A 26,509-nucleotide genomic window follows, 5' to 3' on the forward strand; every position below is an offset into this window, starting at 1 on the left:
AAGATATGGGCAGCTCTCCTACTTTACCTTGGGGTAGGCTAAACTCTGCCAGTAGGAGGGTGGGCTCTGGATTCGGGGTAGAGGAGTTCAGATAGCCTTGGGAAACTGGTTTAATTTCTCTGAGCCTCAGCTTCCTTGTCCATCAAATGGAGATGGTGACAGTATTTGCTTCACAGGGTAATGACGAAGATTAAGGGAGACGATGCTGACCAAGTGCCAAGCACAGTGCCTGGCTCTCAGGAGGCCCCTGGTATAAACTATTAAGATTCCACTGGTCTGAAGAGGGGCAGCTCAGGGCACACAGTTCTACACAATTCGAGAAGTGTCCTCGCATGGGCAACAGACCACAACGGCAGGTGCAGAGACGCTGAAATGCAGACCTCTGGGTCTGCAAATAAGAGCAGGACAACAGAGGCAAGTACACCCAGTCTGGGGACACCTCTGCCGCCCAGCCCTACCTACCTTGGTACTGGGCGCTGAAGCCACGCTGGCGGTGGTTGCCATCCGACGTGAAGTGCAGCCGTAGCCAGTTCTTGCTGCTGATGACGGGGGCTGGGAGGCTGGCTCCAGTGAACCTGTGGGGACAGGAAGCAGGGGAAGGGGAGGTGAGGGACCACAGCTGGTTGAGACTGGGCACCCGGGAGTCTCTCCATTGCCCACGCGTGCTGGGGCCTCTGCCCCGGCAGAAGGGAGGGCCACACTGCCCCAGCCGCCCTCCAGCAAGGAGCCTGGGACCTGGGTGGCTTGAGCTGGCTCCCCCAGGGGCTCTTTCCACTGCTGAGAGACCGAGCATGTGTGCTTTGTTGTTTAGTTGTGTCTGACTCTTTGGGACCCCATGGACTGTAGCCCACCAGGCCCTCTGTCGATGGGATTTCCCAGGCAAGAATACTGGAGTGGGTAACCATTCCCTTCTCCAGGGGATCTTCCCAAGCCAGGGATCAAATCCGGTCTCCTGTCTCGCAGGCGGATTCTTTACCACCTGAGCCACCAGGGAGATGCCGAGAGGAGGGTCCATGCTTCAGGTCAGGAGCAAGAGGACTAGTTCTCCCAGCGAGGTCTGGCCATCCCGGAGAGAGACCCAGCCCTCCCAGCAGATGTCCACACACCCACCTCCAGCAGCGCTCCAGATGCCCCACAAAGATCCAGCCCCCGGAGAGAAGACCAGCCCCAGCTCTCCAGCTGAGGTTCAGCCCCTGCCCCCCACCCCCTGCACTCAGGGTCAGAGGTTCAGCCATCCGAAGCAAGCCCCTCGGGACCTCAGAGAAGTCAGGAGAAAGGCCTTGGGCAGCCACTTTGTTCAGTGCGCCCTTCCCAGGTGTGAGAGCCCATTTTGGGGTCACTCACTAGGCCCTGGGTCTCCTCTACCTCCTGCCCCATCCCTGCTGCCTCCACAAGAGGCCTCCCCCCTGCCCCTTGCCACTCCTCCTGCTTCCAGGCTGCCTCTCCTCCCTTAACTTAGCCTCCTCCAAGTTCTAGCCAGTTCGTCTCAGTGGGTCGACACCAGCATATGCCCGCCTGCCACCGGTCACTGCCCTAGCCTTCTGACCAGCTGCATCCTGGGCCAGCTTTTACATCAATAAGATCTTTCCTCCTAGAGTCGCTCAGAGCTCAAGAACCTTCTGTGGCTCCCCAGTGTCCACACAAGCCTGGCCTTCCAAACTTCCTATCCTGTCTCCTTCTTAAAGGGCTTCCGCTCACCACAGGAGGGTCCTCTCCCCTTGTCACACTCAGGCTAAGCCCCCAGTGCCCCGTCTCTCTCTGCTCATTCCCCGCCCCCCACTCCCCGCACCCTGGGAGCACCCGCTTCTCTCCTGAACCTCACAGCCTCCAGCAGCCAAGAACCAGTGTCTTCCTGCTCCTCGTCCCTGTGTCTGAATCAGGGACCAAATCTCCTGAGGCATCCCCTTTGGTACCATCCCTCCTACCCTGCTCGAACACCCTGATCACACCTAAGCATTCCAAGCTTTCTCCTTTCCCACGTCTTTGCCCTTTTAATGTTATTATTTATTTGGCTGTGTCGAGTCTCAGCTGCAGCATGCAGGACCTTCACTGAGTCATATGGGAACTTTCCTTGTGGCAAGTGTGGGTTTAGAGTTGCCCCGTGGCATGTGGGATCTTAGTTCCCCGATCAGGGAGGAACCCGCGTCCCCTACACTGGAAGGTAGATTCTTAACCAGTGGACCGCAGGCAATTCCCACCCCTTTGCCTTTTCTGCCTGGAATATACCCATGAGTAACCCTCTCCCCTGCACCAGCTGAGACGACTTTGGGACACCCTCAAATACCATGTCCCCACCCGGGAAGGTCTTTCCTCCTCTCCTGGGCTCTGAAACCACACAGATTCGGGTTCAGGTCCAGGCGTCTCCACTTCCAATCAGTGTGACTGTTTACTCCATCTTTCTGAAGAGGGAGTGATAACAGCAGCCTGGAGCGTCCATGGGAACGAGTGAGGGGACTTCTGGGCACAGGACCTAGCCTAGTATGTGGCGTGTATTAACTCAATCAACATAGTTCCCTTCCCCTCCTCTGTGACGCCACAGCAAGTTACTCAGATTGTAATTCATTTATTCAGGTGCGCGTCTCCCTAAGATGATGCCTCCAAGAGGGCAGTGCAGACAGCTGGCGGGCTGCGGGGAAGCTGGGGCTCTGGAGGGATCAGCTGTGTTACTTATGAAAATTACTTACATTCTCTGTGACTTTATCTGAAAAATGAGGATAATAATCCCTCCCTGAATGGGTTGCAAGGACTGAATGGGATAATACACAAAAAAGACTTCAGCACCATCTCTAGCAAATAGGAAGCTCTCGGTAAGTGGCAGCTGCTGTTTTATTTTCCATCATCTTTATTCTTCATCTTTGTACTGAGCACCTAACACAATGCTTGACACAAGCAGGTGTGTCAGGATTCCAGCAGAAAACAGGTGGCTCAGTCATCTGAGAATAATTCTGGGTGAATGAATGGTCTCTTCACCATCAAGGATGGGGCAGTATTCTGAGGCTGGTAACAAGGGTATGGCTAACCCCTCACAGACCTGGAAAGAGATGGTGAGCCCTGAAGCTTAGAAAGGACCCAGATCTTTGGTCAGCTGGGACTGCAGCCAGTTTGCACAGATTCCTACCAGGACGGAGCAAGGAATGAACGCCCGGAACTCACTCTCCTGCCTCCCCTCCTCCCATCTACTGCTGATGCTTCTGTTGATCTAGCCCAATTGGAAGCCAGAGGGCAAGAAGAATACTGGTGCAGTCTGACAAGTAAGTCTTCCTAAGCATGGAACAGGGTAGAAAAGGGAGGGGAGATGATCTGGAGGCGCGAAAGGGAGACAGCTCCAGCATAGTGTGTCTCCATAAATGCGTGTCAGACAAAGGAACTAACCAAGGAGCCGCTCACCCTGAAAAACTGAGTTTTTACCATAATGAAAATGCTGACACACACCAAACTCCAGGAATATCACCCATACTGCTATAGTAAGAGCTATAACAGAAACCAATTACTATATTTTACCAGATCCCATTTAAAATTGTTTATTACAGGCAGAGTCATTTAAGTTTTCTAAGGAGCCACAAACAGTATTGTGGGTTTTTTCTTCCCCAGGCCAAATTCAATTCTATCTCAATGACAAAGCTTGGAGGCTATTTACATAAGGAAGTAGAAATAGGGAGAATTTACCTGAATAATTCAGAACCAAAGGCTGTTTATTGCAAAATGGGATGAGGGGAGAGTGCTGGGGTCCCAAGAGCGGGATGAGAGTAATGATCTGGGTTGTAACTGGAATTCAGGAAGTCAGCGACTCTTCTCCAGCCCTGGGGTCAACTCTGACCCCCAACTGTACAGACAGGAGGAGCCTGAGGGGATGTCAGCCCTCCCCATTTCTCCCACGCCTTCACCTGCTCCCAGGGATCTTATAACTGCTCATTCCCAAGGCTTCAACCTGGGGCCTGTGCATCTTTACTCTGTTCTGCTCCCGCCTCCTAGGACGTACAAGCACACTTGAGAGTTTTCTTGGTATCTATCAGAGAATTAGGGACTTAAATGCTGGAATCATCACATTAAACTTCGCCACTGCGATAGCGTCACGCCTTACTCAAAACTCTAATGAAAAAGAACTACTAACATTTACAACATGAAAGATGCTCAAAAGCATTATGCTGAATGATAGAAGAGTATATACGGTATGATTCTGTTTATATGAAACTCTGGAAAAGACGAATCAACAGTGAGAGAAAGCACATCAGTGGGTGCCTGAGTTGGCGGTGACAGGGACAGGGAGGATTGCCTGGGAAGGAATACAGAGAACATTCTGGGGTGCTGGAAATGGTCTTATATATAGGATGGTCTTGTCTTATATAATAAGATACGGTTTTATATAATAAGACATGGTCTAACTTCAAACTCAACATTCAGAAAATGAAGATCATGGCATCCAGTCCCATGACTTCATGGCAAATAGATGGGGAAACAATGGAAATAGTGTCAGACTTTATTTTCTTGGGCTCCAACATTACTGCAGATGGTGACTGCAGCCATGAAATTAAAAGACGCTTGCTCCTTGGAAGAAAAGCGATGACATCACCAACTCAATGGACATGAGTTTGAGTGAACTCCAGGAGCTGGTGATGGACAGGGAGGCCTGGCGTGCTGTGATTCATGGGGTTGCAAAGAGTCGGACACGACTGAGCGACTGAACTGAACTGAATCTAGACAGCATATTGAAAAGTAGAGATGTTACCACACCAAGAAAGGTTCACACAGTCAAAGTTATGGTTTTTCCAGTAGTCATGTATGGATGTGAGAGTTGGACCATAAAGAAGGCTGAGCTTCAAAGAATTGATGTTTTTGAACTGTGGTGTTGGAGAAGACTCTAAAGAGTCCCTTGGACTGCAGGGAGATCAAACCAGTCAATCCTAAAGGAAATCAACCCTGAATATTCATTGGAAGGACTGATGTTGAAGCTGAAACTCCAATATTTGACCACCTGATGCGAAGAGCCAACTCACTGGAAAAGACCCTGATGCTGGGAAAGATTGAAGGCAGGAGCGGAAGGGGACGACAGAGGATGAGATGGTTGGATGGCATCACCGACTCAATGGACATGAGTTTGAGCAAGCTCCGGGAGATGGTGCTGGACAGGGGTAGCTTGGTGTGCTGCAGACTGTGGTGTCGTAAAGAGTCAGACATGACTGAGTGACCGGACAACAATTTTTAATATAAATTACACATTTTTTGTTGTTCTTCGATAACCAACTTGTGTCCAACTTGCAACCCCATGGATTGCAGCACGCCAGGCATCCCTATGCATGTATTAATTATGCATTAATAGAGTTAACTAGGGCTTTCCTGGTCGCTCAGATGGTAAAGAACCTGCCTGCCAATGCAGGAGGTATTAAAGATGTGGGTTCTTTCCCTGGGTCAGGAAGATCCCCTGGAGAAAGAAATGGCTACCCACTCCAGTATTCTTGCCTGGAGAATTCCATGGACAGAGGATCCTTGTGGGCTACAGCCCATGGGGTCACAAAGAGTTGTACATGACTGAGCGACTCACACTTTTGCTTTCAGAGTTAATTAAAATCAAACCTTCAATGGCTCTAATTCTTAGAGCCAAAGACTTCACCAGAGTCTACAAGTCTTAAAAAAGTCAGTGTGTCTTCACCTCTCTTTTCCTTGTTCCTTAGTCCTTATAAAAGCCAGTGTGTCTCCTCTTTTCCTTACTGTTTATGCTCCAGCCACAAGGGTCTCCAGGCTGTTCAAAACTGGCCACACCCACTCCTGCCTCAGGGCCTTTGCACGTGATGGTTTCTCTGCCTGCTAACTGGCTCTTCTCCCAGACTGCCATCTGGTTCACCCTCTCACTTCCTCAAAGTCTTGTATCAAATGTCACCTTCCCAGTGACGTCTTCTTGGCCTGCCTTCCTTCTCTGAGTACGTCACACAGACATATGTAGACACACAGACAGATGCAGACACACACACACACACCCCTCATTGTGCACTCAAACAGAAGACCTTATGTGCACTGCTTTTTTTGTGCCTCTCTGCCTTTGTACAGGTGGCATGGTGGTAAAGAATCCACCTGCCCATGCAGGAGATGTGGGCTTGATCTCTGGGTCAGGAAGAGCCTCTGGAGAAAGAAATGGTAACCCACTCCAGTATTCTTGCCTGGAAAATTCGGGACAGAGGAGCCTGATGGGCTCCAGTCCATGGAGCTGCAGAGAGCTGGACATGACTGAGTGCACATGCACGGACGCAAGCCTTTGTACCTGCTGCCGTCTATGCCCTTTCCCATTGCACCCCCTGGCTGCACAGAGACGATAAGAAACTTGCGCAAGTTCACACAGCTAGGAAGCAGCAGAAGTGGGATTCAAACTCATCTCAGATAGAGCCTCTGTACTCAGGGAAGGCAGTGGCACTGCTGAAGCTGAATTCCATTCTGTTCCTTTACTTTCCCTCCCTCCTCCCCCCAGGATCCTTTTTAATTTTGCTCCCCGTTAGAATCATAATTAAAGGAGAAAAACACAAAGAGAGATTCCCCCCTTCAAATCTTTCTGTCCACATTAACTTCACTATGGGGGGTTTGGGGAATTCCAAGTTCACCCAGTAAATTGCTACCATAGTACAACATAAAATGTATTTAAGCAATTACGCTCAATTTTTTTTTTTCCTTTTTGGTAAATTGACTTCCGTTAAATGGGGCTTCATTATTAATGGTATCTGGCTTGGGGAGAATAAAAAAAAAATCACTCCCTCTAATGCATGTAGTTGATTACGGAAAAAGTGGCTTTGAGTTCCTCAGCAGAAAGCTCTAAGCTGTGCTTCTGGTAATAGAGCTCAGAGCAAACTGCGTGGAAAGCATTTCCCAAGAAGCTTCTCATACAGTCCGCATGTGGGGTGCTGAGAGACACGCCCCACAAGATGACAACAGTAATCTGCAAGGAACTGCTGCCTAATTTTAAACTGAGAGGGAGGAAGACGCGGAGGGCTTGGTTTGAATCTCAGCATCCCTGAACACGGACAGCTTCAGGGGAACATTCATTCATTGATTTGCTCACCAAGCACACACTGTGGACAAGGCACGTGCTTGCCGGTGGGTTCCCTAGATACAGAAGTTCCTGCAAAGCCTAGTATCTACAAGGTCTGGCTTCACCAGCTCCTTCTCTGTGCAGCCTCTGCTCCTCGGTCAATAGTCTCTGGCTTCTGTGCTCCCAGCGCACCGTCTGTGGGCTTTATCTCTTAACCAGCTATGTGCACGGCCTGGATCTGATTCAGGCTTGAAGAATCTTTCCAGGTCAAGCATAAACCACCCTTCTACTGCTCAGGCTGAGCAGGGAGAATGTGACATATTGGATGTGCTCGCCACCCCACTCCTAAGCCTTCTACCCTTCCCACCTGCTGTCTGCTCCCCTGGGGGATGGAGAGAACACCATGATGCAACCAGGGAAGCCCTTGTGCAAACGTCCTGGTGGCGGTGGCAAAGGGCACCAAGGCCCTTGTTGGAGGCTGATTCCCACTCCTCGGCCCGAGCTCCCTCTCACCCTTGAAGCGAGCCTTTACTGACTCAGCCCTGACATCCAGTCTCATCACAAATGATTTCCATATCAGTTTTTCTTTAGCCAAAAGCCTAGGACTGTTGCTGTATTGAGAAAAAAACCTTTTCCCAAGACAAATCCACGATGTTACTTATTTTCCAGGAACTGGGTGAATGCCTGGGGTGAGTACAAGTCCCTTTGGCTGCTGGAGTCCCCCAGCCTCTAGACTTATCTTTGGACAGAGGCCGCTTGGCTTCCCCAGGCTCTGCTTCCCAGCAGTGCCTGTCCCACCGCAGGTGCCCAGGCAGTTCTGAGAGGCCTGAGGTACCCTATGAAGATTCAACTCCTGGCTACCTAACTATATGTTTGGGGGCCGTTTACTGTGCTCGGAACAAACCAAAGCTTCCCCTCCCCCATCACTCCTGCTCCTCACTGTTTCCTCTTCTGGTGGGCCCCACCCCACTCCCAGTCACCATGCCCCGGCACCATCCTAACTCCTTCCACTCCTTCGCTCCCATGGCCAACTGTGGCCACGTCTTCTCCCCCTTGTGACCGTATCATCCCTCACCCTCGCTACAGAGACAGCCTTCTGACGGGTGCTCTGCCTCCATCCATCGTCCATACTCTGTGAGGGCATCTGGTCAAGTCACTGCCTCACGGGAAACCCAAGGTCCACTCGCTCTAGGACAAGGGTCAGTCGCTCAGTCATGTCTGCCTCTTTGCAGTCCCATGGACTGCCACCTGCCAGGCTCCTCTGTCCATAGAATTCTCCAGACAAGAATACTGAAGTGGGTTGCCGTGCCCTTCTCCAGGGGCTCGTCTCAACCTAGGGATCAAACCCGGGTCTTCTGCATTGTGGGCAGATTCTTTACTGTCTGAGCCACCAGGGAAGCCCGGCTCCAGGATAAAGCCTAACCTTTTTTATGTCTTCCTTCTCCCTTTTGTGACACCTACTTTGAGCTCCAGACACTTTCCAGTCTCTATGTCTTTGCATTTGCTGTTCCCTCTGCCTAGAATGCTGTTCCCTGCTGCCCCATCTGACTACCTGGGAAAATATCACTCATCTCATAAACCTAACCAAATGCCTCCTTTGCTCTCCTCCCCCTCGCCCTGCCCCCATGGGAGCAGCAGTGCCTGCAGGTTTCCCTCTGCACCTGGGACACGCCCCAGTGTTGTACTGAGCACAGCAAAGAGTAATCATCTTTTGACTTGATGACCACTTTGCTCACTCAAAGGCGAGCTCCACAAGCACCAGAGCAGCATTTTCTGTCTCCATGTGTTTATTAGCAGCACAGCAGAGTGCCTAACACACAGAACAAATCAGTCCCCAAGAACCGGTTGATAAGCTACACTGACCTGTCTCTTTTGTCAGGAAAGTTTCACTGGGTCACAAGCACGCTCATTCATCTACATATTGTCTGCTTTCATATTACAAAGGCAGTGCTGAGTTGTTGTGACAGCAACTAGAAACCGCAATGCCAAAAATATTTATCTTGCCCTTTACAGAGTTTATGGACATTGACTGCAGAAGCCTTGCAAATGATGCAGTTGGTTTGTAAAAAATAATTTTGACGTGCATGCTAAGTCACTTGAGTTCAGTTCAGTTCAGTCGCTCAGTCGTGTCCGACTCTTTGCGACCCCATGAATCACAGCACGCCAGGCCTCCCTGTCCATCACCAACTCCCGGAGTTCACTCAAACTCATGTCCATCGAGTCGGTGATGCCATCCAGCCATTCTCTGTCGTCCCCATCTCCTCCCACCCCCAATCCCTCCTAGCATCAGGCTCTTTTCCAGTGAGTCAACTCGTTGCATGAGGTGGCCAAAGTATTGGAGTGTCAGCTTTAGCATCAGTCCTTCCAATGAACACCCAGGATTGATCTCCTCTAGAATGGACTGGTTGGATCTCCTTGCAGTCCAAGGGACTCTCAAGAGTCTTCTCCAGCACCACAGTTCAAAAGCATCAGTTCTTTGGCGATCAGCATTCTTCACAGTCTAACTCTCACATCCATACATGACCATTGGAAAAGCCATAGCCTTGACTAGACGGACCTTGGCTGGCACTTCAGTCGTGTCCAATTCTTTGCGACCCTATGAACTGTAGCCCATCAGCCTCCTCTGTCCATGGGGTTCTCCAGGCAAGAACACTGGACTGGGTTGCCATGCTCTCTTCCAGGGGATTTTCTCAACCCAGGGATCAAACCCACGTCTCCCGTGTCTCCTGCACCGGCAGTTGGGTTCTTTACCACTAGTGCCACCTGGGAAGTGGGGAATAATAAAAGCATACATTCATAGCTTAAACATTTCATTACAATATAAATATACTTGAAGGGACTTTTTTTTTTTTTTTGGCCAGTCCATGTAACGCCAGAGCAAGGTCTTTCCTTTGACCACAGTTTGTTCTCTGCATCGTCTGTCTGATGTAAACCCCACCCATAAGGCATCGCTCACTCTTTCCGGTTTTGCCACCGCTCATCCAGTCTACATATTTATGGGGCACCTGTGATGTGCCAGACATTGTGCTAAGGACTGGGAATGCAGCAGCGGGCAAGACAGGTCTGGTCCCCACCTTGATGGAAATTGGTTCAGCGGCGTGCTGTTCTCTCCCTCACTCACACCTAATATTTAGGAAGCCGTTCTTTTCAGAGCATCTCCTTCATGGAGCTATGCCAAAGCATTCAATTTAGTTTCTAGAGGCGCAACTCTACTTCCTTTCACCTCATATTTCATCACTTTATGTGATGTTTAATTTAAGTCACATAATTACAATAACAAGTATGACTGGCACCAAGAGAGCTGGCAACGAACCTCTCCGATTCTCAGAAAATCCCAGGCTCAGCTGGTGGGAGCATCGGGTGCACAGGCGGGGGCGGGGGCGGGAGACAGCCCACGGGCAGCGGGTGCTCAGAGTGCCGTGGGGCCTCGAGCAGGAGGATCTATCAAGCCTGAGTGCCAGCAACTCCGAGAGCTGCTTGGGGGTGGAGGGAACAAGCACTTTTATGGCACAAGTTTTGTGAATGATTGAATGAATGGGAGATCATGCAAATGGCAGTCTCTTGCTTTCAACACTGCAGTATCTTTTCTTTTTTAAAAAATATTTGTTTATTTATGTACTTGGCTGCACCAGGTCTCAGCTGTGGCATGCAGACGCTTAGATGCTCTAGTTCCCTGACCAGGTTCCCTGCATTGGGAACGTGGAATCTTAGCCACTGGACCACTAGGGAAGTCCTGGGGCATCTTTTTGAATGCTGTCCCCTTTGTGATCAACAGAATGGGGTCAACTAGTCTTTTGTGTTTCTTTTTGGCCACATGGAAAGGCAGGTGGGATCTTCCCTGACCAGGGATGGATCCTGGGCCTCCTGAAGTGGAAGCGTGGTGCCCTAACCACTGGACAGCCAGGGAATTCCCCGGAAACAGCTAGCCTCAGAACTCAGAGAACTTCAGAGGCCTCCCAGGCCTGCTGCCTGGCAAAGCACAAATCCCAGCTCCAGAATTCTGGACACAGGGTCAGCCAAGGTCTATTCTTAATGTTTCTAAAGATCAAGAACTCACTTCCTGGCCAAACTGTCCGTCTACTTTGACGCACCCCCACCCTTTTTCTAGCTGCTTCCTTTTGACCCATCCGGGGTCATCTTAAAGTCATTGGCTCCAGGAAGCCTGGTGGGCTTCTCGTGGGTATCCCATTTTCTCTTGCAAAGAATCCCCGCACTTTCTCCATCAGAGCGCCTGTCTCATCACACATCACACAAGAATCTGCTTCCCCACAAAGCTGTGAGCTCCCTGAAGACAGGAGCTGTTTCCTTCTCATTGAGTTCTTCTCTCAGTACTTTGTGAGTGCCTGACACACGGGAAGGGCTCAGGAAATGCTGCTCACAGGAAAAAGAACGCTTGACTCAGTGACTGAAAGAATGAATGAGGTCCTGTTGGAGGAAGCAGCGGGCACAGGTGGGGAAAGCAGAGGAAAAGGCAGATGAGCAGGCAAGCCTAGAGACACTGAGGAGCGGCTCGGGGGGCATGCAGGCTTCATCTTGGTCTCCCATGGAGATGTGCTGCCCCCCTTCAGTCCCTCAGCCCTTGCTGTGCTCCCCAGGCTCTCGGCAGCTGCTGGTACCTTTTGGGGAAGCTTTTCTCATGGTGACATGGCCCCAATGCAGCAACAGTGGAGGTTGGTAACCAACGTGGGCAAATGTGCTCCCTTCCCCAGAAGCAACTCAATAAACTCGACAAATTACCAGGGTTCTCCCCTGCTCAGCTGACTGTGAGGCTCCAGGGACCCACACAAACTACAGCAGGGAAATGCACTTCCTTCAGACGCACCACTCCCTGGAGGGCGTGTGGCTGAGCCACCGAGAGCTGGGGGACAGGACCCCTGGCTGTGTTTGCTGCTGGGATGAGAGTGTCATCACGATGGACTGTGAGATGAGCGAGGAGCACACTGAGAAGGTCCGGGGACTGGTTTGGGTGTCAGTTCCTTCTACTCCTAGCTCAGCTGTCCACTGGGCATGGCTTCCTGGTGAGGGTTCTCCCGCCTCCGAGGAGAGGCTGTGCCCCTGAGGCTAAGGTGAACAGAATGGGGTTGGATCTGGAGATAGGAACTGTGCTAGGTACCAAGATCTGGGCATGAGGGCTTGTGGTGGATCCCCCACAACTTCTCAGGGGATGCTCAACTCTCTGTTTCTGTCTCCAGCTCTAAATCGGGCAGCTCTTCTCTCTTCTGAGTAGAAGCTTTGAAGATCAGTCTCCCTCCCTCGACCCACAGCTCCTGGAAAGGGCAGCCTCGTGGCCCCGGGCCACAGCTGAATGGATTGGGGGTGGCCATGCAGCCCACACTGGACCGATCAGCTGATGGAACTCTACACACATGTTGATACAGAAGGCCCCACAGGCTTGGCTCTCCTGGTAGAGACTGGGGAAAATGTTCCGGAACCATCTCTCCCACCTGACTGCATCACTCTCATGAGACGTCCTAAGCCTCGTGCGTCTGCACGCCTGCATCCGCACATGCTCTGGTCTGACTGGGACACAATCTAAGAGAAGTCTGGGCCCTGGTCAGCTGCCCGGCCCTCAGCTGGCCACTCCCTGTCCCCAGCTCAAGTCTCTGTTGCTGCAGATAGACCTGAGATCCAGCCTGGAGACCTGAGGGCCCCCATACCTGAAGATGCTGAAGTCAGCTCCCACCAGGCTTGGCCCAGGAAAAGGGCACCGGCTTCAGGAGCCTGGTGACCGAGGCGCGCTCACATGCTACCTAGACCCTCGCTCCTTCCTGGTTCCCATCTCTGTCTCTCCCTGTATTTGAGTCTGGGCTCAACGGTTAAGTAGCTGTGAAGTGTAGGCATGTGCTGGCAGTTCTCTGAGCCTCAGTTTCTCCATCTGTGCAATGGGATACCTGTGCTCTTAAATATAATGTGTCCAGGACTACTGACACACAGTAGGTGTCTTGCAAATGTGAACTACTTTACTCCCTTGCTTAGATTTGAGAAGAGAGGAGGTGGGGTCAGTGCCTTGAACCCTACACTCCAGAGAATGCAGAGATCAAGCAGACCCCAGCATAGCCTGGCCTCATCTCCCTGGGGAATAAGGATGCCTGCATCTACTCTGGTGACAGCACGGTGCAGGGCCACTCTGTGGCCCCCGGTGTCACCAGTACACCTGGCAGTCACCTCCCCTCCCCACCTCCGGCAGCCCCAGCCTGGCCTCCATCAGCTCTGCTTCCTCAGCCTTGCCCTGCTTCTGCCTCTCACTGCAGACAGGACTCAGAGAAGGGACCTGCCCTCATGCCAGGGAGGGTGGCAATGCCTGCCTTCTAGAGGCCTCTGGGGATTACATTTGGATAATACTTCTCATCCAGAGGAAATGTTTGCAGATGGCTGATCGAGGAGACTCCCACGCCAGCCTTTGCCTGCCACTCGACTGCCATTCTGAGTCTGAGCATCCTCAACGCTCCTTCTCCTCCTCCACGAGGCAGCTAGCCAGCCGTGCCTGATGGTTCAGTAGCTCTGAAGCCGTAGCTGAGACAGTGAGTCTCCCAGGTGGTTGGAGAATGGGTGGGCTAAACTGTCCTGGGGTCTGCGATGCTAGGGTCAGCAAGGAAGCTATCCTAGAGTCAGACGAGCTAGATTCTGATCCTGCCACCACATCCATGGACTCTGTGACCTACAGGAGGTTGCTTTCCCTCTCTGAGCTTCTCTTTTCCCAGGGTGCATCTTACAGCGCGACTGTGGAGATTCAAGGTGATGCTCATAAACTCCTGCTTAGGCTTTAGGACACAGCAGCCGTCATTCGTGGCCATGTCATAGCTCCGTGCAGCAAGGGAGACTTGTGGGCAAAGAAACTAACATTTACTGAATCCAATGCAGTCCGGGGCAGAGTTAAGCATGTGGGCCCTGGAAGGCACTTCCCTGGGCTCAAGTCTCAGCTCTACACTTCCCAGCTGTCTAACTCTGGACAAGTAACCGACCTGCTTTGCGTCTCAGTGTCCGCATGTATTTGATATGAATGACAGCACCCTACTCATAGAACTCTAGGCAGTTTACGTGAGATAAGGGTTTTACAAGCTCTCAGTACAGGACGTGGCACATACTAAGTGCTCAAGGAACATTCACTCTGATGGAGGGGCCAAGGTGCGCCAAAGCTGTCCATATACTATCTGAACAACAAACCAGAGACCTGGCCGTTATGTAGAGCAGACCCAGCGAGGGGAGAGGAAGGAGACAGGAAGGAAGACTTGGCAATGGGGGAGGGGAGGGGTCCTGGATTACATCACTCACCCTCATCTAATGCCTTATATTCATGGTTTCAAGTGGCAGAAGTCCAGACCAAAGCAGAGTGGGGTAGAGAAGAAATTATTGGCTGCTGTCGTCACACTGTAGCTGGCTCCAGGGATGACAAGATCCAAGGACTCAGATGCCACGGGCCCCTCTTTCTGGGCCCATCTCTGCTGGGCCCTGCTGTGCCGGCTTCTTCCACTCTGTTGCAGACGGTGGACTGGAGGCTGGGACTATGGCCGCAGTTACCAGCTCCCTGATTTGCCCTCCTAGCTTCACCTCCAGAGAGATGATCTCTTCCCTTGGGTCCAATTAGAACAAGCTCACTGGGAGCCTCTGAGTAGTCTAGCTGGGGATGTGCCCACTCCTGGGGCCCGGGGCATGGGCTCCTACTGGATCCCCCATGACTGATTTTGGGGACTACTCTCCCAAAGAAGGAGTGTGCTTGAAAGAAGGGAGCTAGGCACTATGGCTGAAAGAGGAAGGGGCTTGGATGGAAACATCAGGGGCCAGGCTTCCTACTCTGGGTGTCAGGAAGGGCCTCTGTCAAGACCAGAGAGGGGCGCCCACAGCTGGTTGGGGGACTAACCTCCCAAGGTAGGTTTTGCTCTAGATCTCATCGCCTCCCCCTTTGCTGCATCCGAAGGTGAACAGGTGCGCCTGCCCCCACCACGCTGACCGTATTCTTACACCTGATCGTTCGGCCCATTTCCTGTCCACATAGTCCACCAGGCTGGATGCTGACCCCATGCTTGGCTTTGGCCAGCCTCTGTCCAGGGAAATGGACCCAGGCTCTGTGGGCACCTGAAGACGCTGGCAGGGTTCAGGTCAGTCCACCTGCTGGACTCAGGGCATCCTATGACCTGGGGATAACTTCACCAGATGTGTCTGCAATAAGGATCCACCTGACGGGAAAAGTCTCCCTGAGCCCTGTAAGTGCTGAGATGTAGACACCTTCTCTCTTTCCACCTGCTCTCCTCCTGCAATACTTGGCCTTGTTCCTTCCCACCTCCCCCTTCTCCCTGGCCTCAAGGAAGTTCCTAGACCACCAGGAGAGGCTAAACACACAGATTTCAGAGTCAAATGAACCTGAGTGTGAGAATTGACTTTTCCACTCACTGCTGTGAAATGTGAATAGTTGCAAAGACAGTACAGAAATTTCCTGTACACCCCTCCCCCAGCTTCCCCTAATATTAGCATCTTACATAACTATGATCCATGTATCAGCCTACGAAATCAACATTATGAAGTATGCATGTGCAGAACCTCTCTCTCTGGGCTTTTGGAGGTGATCTACCTAAATCATTTTTGTTGAACTATCACAGTCACATCTGATTGAGTAACATTTCTTGGCATGAGGTCGGCACCAAAGAGCCTAGATCTGCCTATGACCCTGCCTCCTTCGCCCATCTGGCTTCCAGGAAGTGGCAGATGCTTCTATCACCACCTTCCTTCCTGAAACATATCCATCCCTTAAACACTGCTTATTAACAGCCACGAAAGCAGCAGTCACACTGCTCCAGCATCTCACAGCTACTGATGGAGGGTGTGTGTGTGTGTGTGTGTTTTGTGTGTGCGTGCGTGTGTGTGCACATGAGTGGTGACTGAATGAACCAGAAGACTGTGAGCGTGAATTAACTGGTAAGCCAACGGGTGAATTAGTGACTTAATGAGTCAGCTAGTGAGTGAAGAAGTGTGTAAAATTGAGTAGATCACGCTCCCTGCTCCCTCAACTAATCCAATCAGCAGTGGCATAAATTTCTCATCTTTATTAACACAAGCGGGGGTTAGAATGGCACTGGGATAGTCTCAGACCACTAGCTGGACGCGAAAGAAAACAGTGTTCATTTTCTAGTGCAGCTTTCGCAAATCACTGCAGATCCCATGGCTTGAAGCAACACAGATTTATTTTCTGATGATTCTGGAAGTCAAAGTGGGCATCGCTGAGCCAAGGTCAAGGTGTCTGTGGGGCGGCACTCTCTCCGGAGCCTTTAGAGGTGAAATCTGTTGGCTTGCCTTTGCCAGCTTCTAGTAAGTCACCTTCGTTTCTCCTCCGGCGGTCTCTTTCCATACCTTCAAAGCCACCAGTGTAGCCTCTTCAAGTCTCTCTCTGACCCTCTATGTCTGTCATCACTGTCTCTAACTCTGAAACTTCTGCTTTCCTCCTACAAGGACCCATGTGATTACATCAGGCCCATGCGGATAATCTAGGATAATCTCCCCATCCCCAAATCCTTACCATAATCATATCTGTGAAGTTCCCTTTGCCACGTAAGGTAACGTATTCACAGGCTTTGGGGCTGAGGGCATGGACCTCTCCATGGAGCCAGCTTTCTACGTGCCACAGGGGCCTTGCTCAGAGGACAAGGGCAGCATTGATCCTCAGCCCCCAGGAGGGACTGCAGCAGGGCAGGTAGGGGACAGTGTCACGGCAGTTACCACGTGCCTCTGCCAACTACTTTTTCGTGTTGCTATTGTTGTGACCTGGGATTTTTAAAGTTCCCCAAAGTTGATGCTTGCCCCCAAATTTGAGAAATGCTGTGATGAGAAGATCTGCCAGGAGCATACAACTGCTGCAAGTGAGGGTAAAATTTGCCCCTATGATTCCCACAGAAGGATTAAGAGCATGGTGCCTCAACCCTGGGTACATATTCCTATCAGTTGGGGAGATGAAAATCAACTTATTTTGCAATGAGAACAGAATAGCAAAGACAGTACAGAAATTTCCTGTCTACCCCTCCCCCAGCTTCCCCTAATTTAGCATCTTACATAAAACTGTGGTCCATGTAGCAAAACCACATTGGCATAGCGCTATTGGTTCAGTGGAAGACTTCATTCTCATCTCCCCCAGGTTTCCCATAAGGCTTCCTTTTGCTCCAGGATCCAGTCCAGTATTTCTTGGGCAGGGAGTCATCACGTCTACAGAATCTCCTCTAGTCTGTCAGTTTCTCAAGCTTTCCTTGTTTTCTCAAGACTTTGACACTTTCGTACTGATCAAGTATTTCGCAGACTGACCTTTAATTTGGGTTGGTCTGATATTTTCTCCTGATTACACCAGGATTATGGGTTTGGGGGAAGAATACCACTGGGTGAGATGCTTTTATTATCACATCGTAGAAGGCGGGTGTAATATCAGTGTGGTCTATTACCAATAGCCTTCGTGTGGACTCCGTGGTTGCTGTAGCATCTGCCCCCTTCCTCCACTATAAAGATGTCAGCTGTCCCTGTCCACACTCTACTCATTAGAGTGAGTCCTGAGTCCTGCCCACACTGCAGGGGAGGGGCAGTGTCAGGAGCTTTACTTCCATCCTTGCAGTTAATCCTCACCTCGATCATTTCACTCCACATCCAGCCAAGACTGTAACAAGCCAGACTTGCCCAAAGTCCCCCAGTTCCTGTGGCAAAGCTCGCACTGGAGCTCAGTGTCTGTCTGGCTCCAGAGGCCATGCCCTTTCCACTTCACGTTATCAGTGCTGAGTGAAGAGGCTCTCAGAACCTCTGAGGTGGGGCTCCATCCCAGCCTGCCGAGACAAGCGTGTTTCAAGTCTGTCCCCGGATTGTGACCCATTCCCAAGATCAGACTGTGTGGCGCATTTTATTTTTATTTGTTTTTGGCCAGGCCACGCAGTATGCAGGATCTTAATTTCCCGACCAGGGATCAAACCCGTGTGCCCTGCATTGGAAGGCACAATGTCTTAACCACCCGACAGCCAGGGAAGTCCCAGGGGTGCATTTTGAAACAGAAAATAAAGTATAGGAGATTATAAGAGTATAGAATGTAAAAGAAAAGAGTACATCACACACACAAGTTTATTTTCATAAAACTTTTTTTTTCCTGAAAACTTTATGTGCTCAGAGACTTTATATGGGGATAAAAATAACACCCCTACCCCCACCCCACACACAGTATGGTCACGAGGGTGAAATGAGACAATACAGGGGATGTGCTTAGAACAGAAGAACCCACTAGTGGCACTGTGTAAATATTATGATTACGAAATATGCATGTGCTTCAGTGGGCCATGGAATAGAATACATTGGGCTTCCCTTGTAGCTCAGTCGGTAAAGAATCTGCCTGTAGTGCAGGAGACCCAGGTTTGATCCCTGGGTCGGGAAGAACCCCTGGAGAAGGCAATGGCAACCCACTCCAGTATCCTTGCCTGGAAAATCTCATGGACACAGGAGCCTGGTGGGCTGCAGTCCACGGGGTCACAAAGAGTCGGGTACGACTGAGTGACTAACTCTTACTTACTTATAGAATACATTTCCTATTGTAGACTGCAGTCCAAAAGTTTGCAAATACTGAACTCACATCTCTAGACTGGAGTGGTCAGGCTTGTGACCCTCAGCCCACACCGCCTGTGTGTGATGTTTTATCTGGGCACAGCCACTCATTCATCTGGGTGTGGTCTCTGGCTCCTTTTGAGCTATGACGGTAGAGTTGAAAACTAACTTGCAACAGAAAATGTGTGGTCCATAAAGCCTGCAGTGTTCACTACCAGGCCTCCAGAGCAGCGCCCCTGTCTGGAGGTCATCTCATAACGCAAAGGACATTAGACACTTCTTCCTAAGCCACGTGGCCTTGTCCTGCCTGCTCCTGGCTGGCACAGCAGCTCCTGCAGGCCCTTCTCCACTGTGGTACTGCCCAGCACACAGGCCTCCAGAAGCTCGACACCCTTCTACTTTGGAGGGATGCCCACACTTGTTTTATTTCTCCACCTCCATGGCTGTTTGCTGTCCATGTGGAAGGTTAGAAACATGGCATACAGGTCAGGGTCCCAGCAGGAAACAGATGGCCACTCAAATTAGGATAATTTGAGGAGTGTTTAACAAAGCAGCTATTTACCAAGGGAAAGGCAAGGTGTTGGAAAGCCACAGGGGAGAGCAGAGTCCTCAGAGGCTAGTAAAGGTAGAGCTCTTACCCCCTTAGCAGGAGGAGACAGGACAGGGAAGCTGGAAGGAGAGAGTCATTTAGAGAGGATGCTTAAGAGGAGTCAGGACCTGCAGTCCAGGGATGAGGAGCCAGTTCCAGGCAACCTTGCAGGGAGGGAGCCAGATCCCTCCCTCCCTGATCTCCTGTTGGGGTCCCCACTGAAGGAGACTCAGTGGGGAAGAAGTCTCAGTGGAGACTCCTGTTGGGGTCTCCACTGAAATGGAAGCCGGAGGGCACAGGAGCCACTGATATGGTCCATACGGGTCAGCTTCCCAGGACAAGCAGCAGGCAGGAAAGGTGGAAAGGAACAAACCTCAGATACCAGTGCACACAGCATCAGTTGAGAGTCAGGTGTATTTATTCTTCCTGCAGCTCCACCCATGGATGGAGGAGCCTGGTGGGCTGCAGTCCATGGGGTTGCTACGAGTCGGACATGACTGAGCGACTTCACTTTCACTTTTCACTTTCACACATTGGAGAAGGAAATGGCAACCCACTCCAGTGTTCTTGCCTGGAGAATCCCAGGGACGGGGGAGCCTGGTGGGCTGCCGTCTATGGGGTCACACAGAGTCGGACACGACTGAAGCAATTTAGCAGCAGCAGCAGCAGCTCCACCAGACAAAGGAGTTCCCCGCTTCACCCTGCCAAGTCATGAGTGTGGCCCCACCACCAAAGGCCACCCTCTCTTCTCTTCCTAGATCTGCTAGGCTCTGGCAGATGGTTATTATGGGGCTGATGTTCCTAGATCTTATCATCCTGATGGGTGGTGGAAGGTTGTGAACGGATACACAGATAAGCTGCTGGGGTCTTTTGTGCATCTGAGCTGAACCTGATGAACATGTATGCCCATTAGGCAAGTTCTTCCTCACAACCCATCCACTCAAGTCCAGCAAACAGATGAGCCAACCTCTAGCATTGGGAGAAAGAACCAGAGTGGAAAAAAGGCTCCCTAGGCTAAGACAGGTTACTTCTGTCCCCAGAGTAACCTGTTCCCACAGGCCAGACCTCTCTGCCCCCACCATTGGTCTGGATTGCCTGGACTGGCATCTGGTATCCTACAGCCCTCCCACTCCAGCCACAAAATTACAGCAAGTCACTGAGAGGGTGTTGCCTGGCCAGTAGAACATTGATTCCACATCACTGATCCCAGAGATGAGACATCACAGGCTTCAGAAGGGACTGGCTTAAGTTGCCCAACTACCATGTTGCAATTTGGGGCTAGGATTTAGGCTTGAAGACTCTAGTCAATTTTACATAAGATGGAACTTGCAATCAGTCACGGAGTCCTGGGAAAGATCTTGGCAAAAGTTCAAAATGTGCTCTAGGGACCTCCCTAATCCAGGGGTTAAGAACCTGCCTTCTAATACAGGGGACTCAGGCTCCGTCCCTGGCCAGGGAACCAAGATCCCACACGTTGTGGGGCAACTGAGCCCACAGGCCACAACTAGAGACAGCCCACGTGCTGCAACTGCGGCCCGGCAGGGTTAAATAAGTAAATACAAATAATTGTTTAAAAGCATGGTGGTCTAGTCTGAGGCAGGTTTGTCAGGCTCAGCTGCCGAGGCCAGGCACCCAGAGACCCGGCCACCAAGGCGGCAGTGTCTGTGCAGGCGGGATGCAGCACAGGCTTGAGTCAGGCTCTGATCGGTTCAAATCCAGACTCCAACCTGTTAGTGGTGTTCTACCTTAAATATGTTAATGCGGCTCAGTGTTCTAGCCCAGTAAACTTGGTTCTATCCACAACCCCTGAGTCACAGCAACTCTATGACCATTCAAGGAAGTACCCCGCAGTGTCCAAAGGTCAAGAAATGGCACTCTTCCTTTCTTTTCCTTCCAGTTGGAAGACTACTGGAATGTTTGCAGCTTTTCCCCCCTAAAAGCCAGAAGCCAACTAGTTTTGAGTGTAGTTGCTAGAACTTTGCGCTCTAACCCCAAGAAACAGGGACCCCTGGGATGAGAACAGGGGCCCTCCTGTTAGGCCAAGATTTTCTATCTCATTTTCATGGGCTCTGGTGTAATCTTAGTAAAACCTTAAGGCTCTCCTCCCTTCTTCCCCAATCCCCACCCCCATCCCTACCCAATTCATTTCAGAGAAACGAAGAGTTCAGACTTAGAGGCCAAGTGCTTGGGTTTTATATTAGACAACTTTGTCCTGACAGGAACCGAGTCACAGCCGTCATACCTGATTATTTTTAGAGTTACTACTAAACTCTTTGTACGGTAGGAGCTGCCACTGTTCAAGGCAAATGGAAAGCCTTCACATTTTATGATGACAGCTCTGGAGCCATCCACCTCCTCATGTTCATTATTTCCAGGCTGTCTTTGGAAAGGTTGAGGAGGCATCTTGACAATCCCTGTGGCTCGTTACTACATCCAGAGGATGGAAAGCTCCCCACCTGAGCCCAGCATGCTGCCTCCAGGAAGCCAGGGAGAAAGACTGCAGGGGGCATGGTTGCTCTAGATCCTTCTCTGGATAACCCATCATCTTCCATGGGAAGCAAATTTGACCTCCAAGTAGCCAACCAATAAGAGCACCTGTATGCAAATACCACCAGCACTGGCCTGGAGTGGCTGGCCTGTGAGTGACATCACAGTCCCCTCTGACCAAACAATGCCACCACCACTGAAAAGGCTGACCCTTGCCTACAGCTCAGACAGACAGAAAGTTTCACCACCAGCAGAGCACCTACTAATTGCTCCTGGAGTGTGGGGGACAAAGGTCTCCGCTGTTCAAGTTACTGGGTCCAGAAAAGAAAATGAATTTATGAACATGGGAAAAAGAGACCAGCCAAAGCCTAAGGCAAATGTCTCTTCTTACATCCACTTTTTGCTGAATTACAGAAACAAGTTCAAGGAGCAGCAGCCCAGTACCTACCTTGGCTTTAAAGAGTTTTCTAGAAAGTGTTCGGAAAAATGGAGATCCATCTCAAAGCACGAAAAGGCCAGATATGAAGCCCTGGCCAAACTCGACAAAGCCCGCTACCAAGAAGAGATGATGAATTACTTCGGCAGGAGGAGGAAAAGGAGAAAGCGGGACCCCCACGCACCCAGACGGCCTCCATCGTCCTTCCTACTCTTCTGCCGAGACCACTATGCCGAGCTCAAGAGTGAGAATCCAAGCTGGTCAGTGGTGCAGGTGGCCAAGGCCTCAGGGAAGATGTGGTCTGCAAAGACGGATGTAGACAAGCAGCCCTACGAACAAAGGGCAGCTCTCCTGAGAGCTAAGTACCGAGAGGAACTCAGTGTCTACCGTAATCAATTCAACCCCGGGAAGAAGCGCTTGCAAGAGTCGGCTACGAACCAGTGCAGAGGGTTCGAGCAAGCTGAGTCAGATACAACTGATGGCTCCGACTAGAAATAAAGGGCCATTCCGTGGTATTCCTGTCTCTGGTCTGTGTATGCTGTTAGATTTGTCATGGCTGCCACTTTGGGAAACAAGTGAGTGGCAAGGTGGAGTCAGATTGGGGTTTGGGAACTGACCCTGGGAGGGGCCGGCTCTGGGAGAAGGAGTTACAGTGTCTGAAGAGGCGTGTGGCCAGTATTTACCGTGCTTGGCTTGCGCAGGTGGGGTGGGGTGTGGGAGTCTCCAGGTCTAAAGAAGCTAGGAGTCCAAGGGGTGGGAGCATCCGGGTCCTAAGTGGTTCTCCGGGGTGGGGGACCCTGCTCACAGAGTGAAGTGCCCAATCGCCAGTCCTGCCACCCTCCTCACCAGGAGGGCAAAAGGCCTGGTTCCAGGTCAGGTTTCCAATTCAGGCCCCAGCAGAGGCTGGGAAACTGGAGTTTAGGTGGGCCTTAGGGGTATCAGTGTCTGCAGGGATTCCAGAACTGGTCCTCCAACAAGTCTTAGATACTATTTGTGGGCCAGGATGAGACCTCAGGGGTGGTCCCCATTCTATTCACTAGGGTGAAGCTTGAGGTTTATTTTATAAAAATAGGTTATCTGACTCTGCCTGAGTACTATAACCTGAAGAAAACCCTTTTCTCGACATTTTGGTGGGCAGCTACCCAGTGAATCTTCTGTGGGCACAAGCATAACCCACAGGGTGGACACTTGTTGCCTTTATTACCACTCAGTACCCATTTCTTTTCCTTCTGCTCACAGCACACCACCTCCATCCTGATCAAGACTGGATCAGATGGATTCCCCCAGGACACAGTGATTGGCTCACTGATGGGCACGTGATCCAAGTTGGTCCAGTGGATCTCAGGACTTGTATAAGGAGTCCTAGGGGAGGATGCTGTCCTGGGGGATGTAGGCAGTCATTTGCCTCATTCTCAGGCCAAAATGTTAGTCCCTTTGGTTTATTGGACCCTTGAGTGAAGATAAGCCCACATGCTTTAGTTCTTATCTAAGATGGTACGAGTTAGGTTTTCTGCCACTTAAAATGAGTCAAGACTGGTCATTTGATACAAATGGGATCGCACTGTGTCTACTCTAACTGTATTTTCCAGGCAACAATACACTGTGGGCAATGTTTCCTACCAATCTAAATTGATATGGGATGTTTTGAAATGGTCCTTGACTTCTGATAGCAAAGAGACTAGGAAAAAATGCAAAACTGCTTCGTCACCAGGTTCTGCATGCAACAGACTTCCCTAATTCCACCTCTAACCCCTATTCCATGAGGGATTTGTATCTTTGTAACCTGCTGTTGTTTAAACTTTTACTCATGGAACAAAAGTAAAAATACATATTTTGGAGTAGTCTTTTCAAACTGGGTCATTTCTCACCCTTTAGGGGGTAAGAAGTAACATGGTGGAGTGACTTAGAAATGCAGGGTCTGGAATCAGGCCAAATTATTTATGAAGGGCTCCCCTGGGCCAGGCCCTGTGCTGGGGACCAGGTGGCCCAATGCAGTCTACTGTTGAGTTCCTGCCTTCATGGGAGGACTGGACACAGGCATAAACCCCAGGCCTGCAAGGCCTGAGGACAGAAGAGACTGCACAAAGAGCTGAGGGTGGTGGGACTGAGGACCACTAGCAAGGCAAGTGCTGAAGTCTTCACAGAGGAAGCAGCTCTATCCTCCTCAGCAAACTTGTACCCAGGCTGGCACATTTTCCCATTCCCCCTTCCCATTCCCTAAGCTGCTGTTCCAACTTGGCTCTGCTCCCCCTCCAGCCCACCCTCCAATCTCTCAGGAGACACCCTTATTTTCTGCTTCATTGGCAGAGTTGAGACTGTCAGTTGAAAACGTGAAAACCACAGCCATTGTTCCTCCTGGTCTTAAGCCTCATAGTGAAGTCACTCAGTCGTGTCCGACTCTTTGTGACCCCATGGACTGTAGCCTACTAGGCTCCTCTGTCCATGGAATTTTCCAGGCAAGAGTACTGGAGTGGGTTGCCATTTCCTTCTCCAGGGGATCTTCCCTACCCAGGGATTGAACCCAGGTCTCCAGCATTGCAGGCAGATTCTTTACCAGCTGAGCCACCAGGGAAGCCTCATAGCAAGAACCTTCTTGCTCTCCTCTTCCCCTCCCTCCCTCGGGCCCTTGCTCCTCACTGTAAAGATGCTGATTCTCTAGCCTCTAGGATCACTGGCAGAACCTTGGGGAAGTAAGTTCTCCTTCTGTCTCAGATTTCTCATCTGTGCAAAGGGGATGATGCCTGCCTTGCTGGTGGTTTTAGTGATTAGATGACGTAATGCATGCAAAGGCATGTGGCATGGTCCTGAGCACACAACAGGTTCTGTGGCTGATCCTCTAGAGTGGCTACTCCTCCACGATTCCCCTCTCCTGGGATTCATACCCTGGTGTGACCCCTTCCCATTAAATGTGGGCAGAACCTGCAACTTGCCTTTAACCAACAGAACCAGGACAGAGGACATGGGGTATGACTTCTGTGATTATGCCATGGTACGTAAAATTCTTTATTTATTTATTTTTTGTACAGTTCTTCTGTGTATTCCTGCCACCTCTTCTTAATATCTTCTGCTTCTGTTAGGTCCATACCATTTCTGCCCTTTATCGAGCCCATCTTTGCATGAAATGTTCCCTTGGAATCTCTAATTTTCTTGAAGAGGTCTCTTGTTTTTCCTATTCTGTTGTTTTCCTCTATTTCTTTGCATTGATCGCTGAGGAAGGCTTTCTTATCTCTCCTTGCTATTCTTTGGGACTCTGCATTCAGATGCTTATATCTTTCCTTTTCTCCTTTGCTTTTCACCTCTCTTCTTTTCACAGCTATTTGTAAGGCCTCCTCAGACAGCCATTTCGCTCTTCTGCATTTCTTTTCCATGGGGATGGTCTTGGTCCCTGTCTCCTGTACAATGTCACGAACCTCTGTCCAGAGTTCATCAGGCACTCTATCTATCACATCTAGACCCTTAAATCTATTTCTCACTTCCACTGTATAATCATAAGGGATTTGATTGAGGTCATATCTGAATGGTCTATTGGTTTTCCCTACTTTCTTCAATTTAAGTCTGAATTTCGCAATAAGGAGTTCATGATCTGAGCCACAGTCAGCTTCTGGTCTTGTTTTTGCTAACTGTATACAGCTTCTCCATCTTTGGTTGCAAAGAATATAATCAATCTGATTTCGGTGTTGACCGTCTGGTGATGTCCATGTGTAGAGTCTTCTCTTGTGTTGTTGGAAGAGGGTGTTTGCTATGACCAGTGCATTCTCTTGACAAAACTCTATTAGCCTTTGTCCTGCTTCATTCCGTGCTCCAAGGCCAAATTTGCCTGTTACTCCAGGTGTTTCTTGACATCCTACTTTTGCATTCCAGTCCCCTATAATGAAAAGGACATCTTTTTTGGGTGTTAGTTCTAAAAGGTCTTGAAGGTCTTCATAGAACTGATTAACTTCGGCTTCTTCAGCATTACTGGTTGGGGCATAGGCCTGGATTACTGTAATATTGAATGGTTTGCCTTGGAAACGAACAGAAATCATTCTGTCGTTTTTAAGATTGCATCCAAGTACTGCATTTTGGACTCTTTTGTTGACCATGATGGCTACTCCATTTCTTCTAAGGGATTCCTGCCCACAGTAGTAGATATAATGGTCATCTGAGTTAAATTCACCCATTCCAGTCCATTTTAGTTCACTGATTCCTAGAATGTCTACGTTCACTCTTGCCATCTCCTGTTTGACCACTACCAATTTGCCTTGATTCATGGACCTAACATTCCAGGTTCCTATGCAATATTGCTCTTTACAGCACCGGACCTTGCTTCTATCACTGGTCACATCCACAACTGGGTATTGGTTTTGCTTTTGCTCCATCCCTTTATTCCTGCTAGAGTTATTTCTCCACTGATCTCCAGTAGCATACTGGGCACCTACCAACCTGGGGACAA

At 50.3% G+C, this 26,509-nt stretch overlaps 2 protein-coding genes across 2 annotated transcripts in view; one reads left to right on the plus strand and one right to left on the minus strand.

The window, feature by feature from the left end:
• The window catches only part of CSMD2 (CUB and Sushi multiple domains 2), a 695,284-nt gene that overhangs the window by 343,948 nt on the left and 324,827 nt on the right, over positions 1-26,509 (minus strand). The window contains exon 6 of the mRNA XM_088835123.1: positions 463-575. Coding sequence (XP_088691249.1) covers positions 463-575 — 113 coding nt within the window. The remainder of the gene's footprint in view (positions 1-462; positions 576-26,509) is intronic.
• Positions 21,979-22,569, plus strand: HMGB4 (high mobility group box 4). The gene has a single exon (XM_055403488.1). It carries the CDS (start codon positions 21,979-21,981, stop codon positions 22,567-22,569), a length of 591 nt encoding a protein of 196 aa, XP_055259463.1.

The sequence above is a fragment of the Moschus berezovskii genome, chromosome 4 (assembly GCF_049115385.1).
Source record: "Moschus berezovskii isolate FMDL1 chromosome 4, NW_MosBer_1.0, whole genome shotgun sequence".
In the NCBI taxonomy this organism is placed as follows: domain Eukaryota; kingdom Metazoa; phylum Chordata; class Mammalia; order Artiodactyla; family Moschidae; genus Moschus; species Moschus berezovskii.

What these genes read in the sequence shown, in the direction of transcription:
- HMGB4 (XM_055403488.1), top strand. Translation starts at nt 21,979, where the DNA reads ATGAACATGGGAAAAAGAGACCAGCCAAAGCCTAAGGCAAATGTCTCT.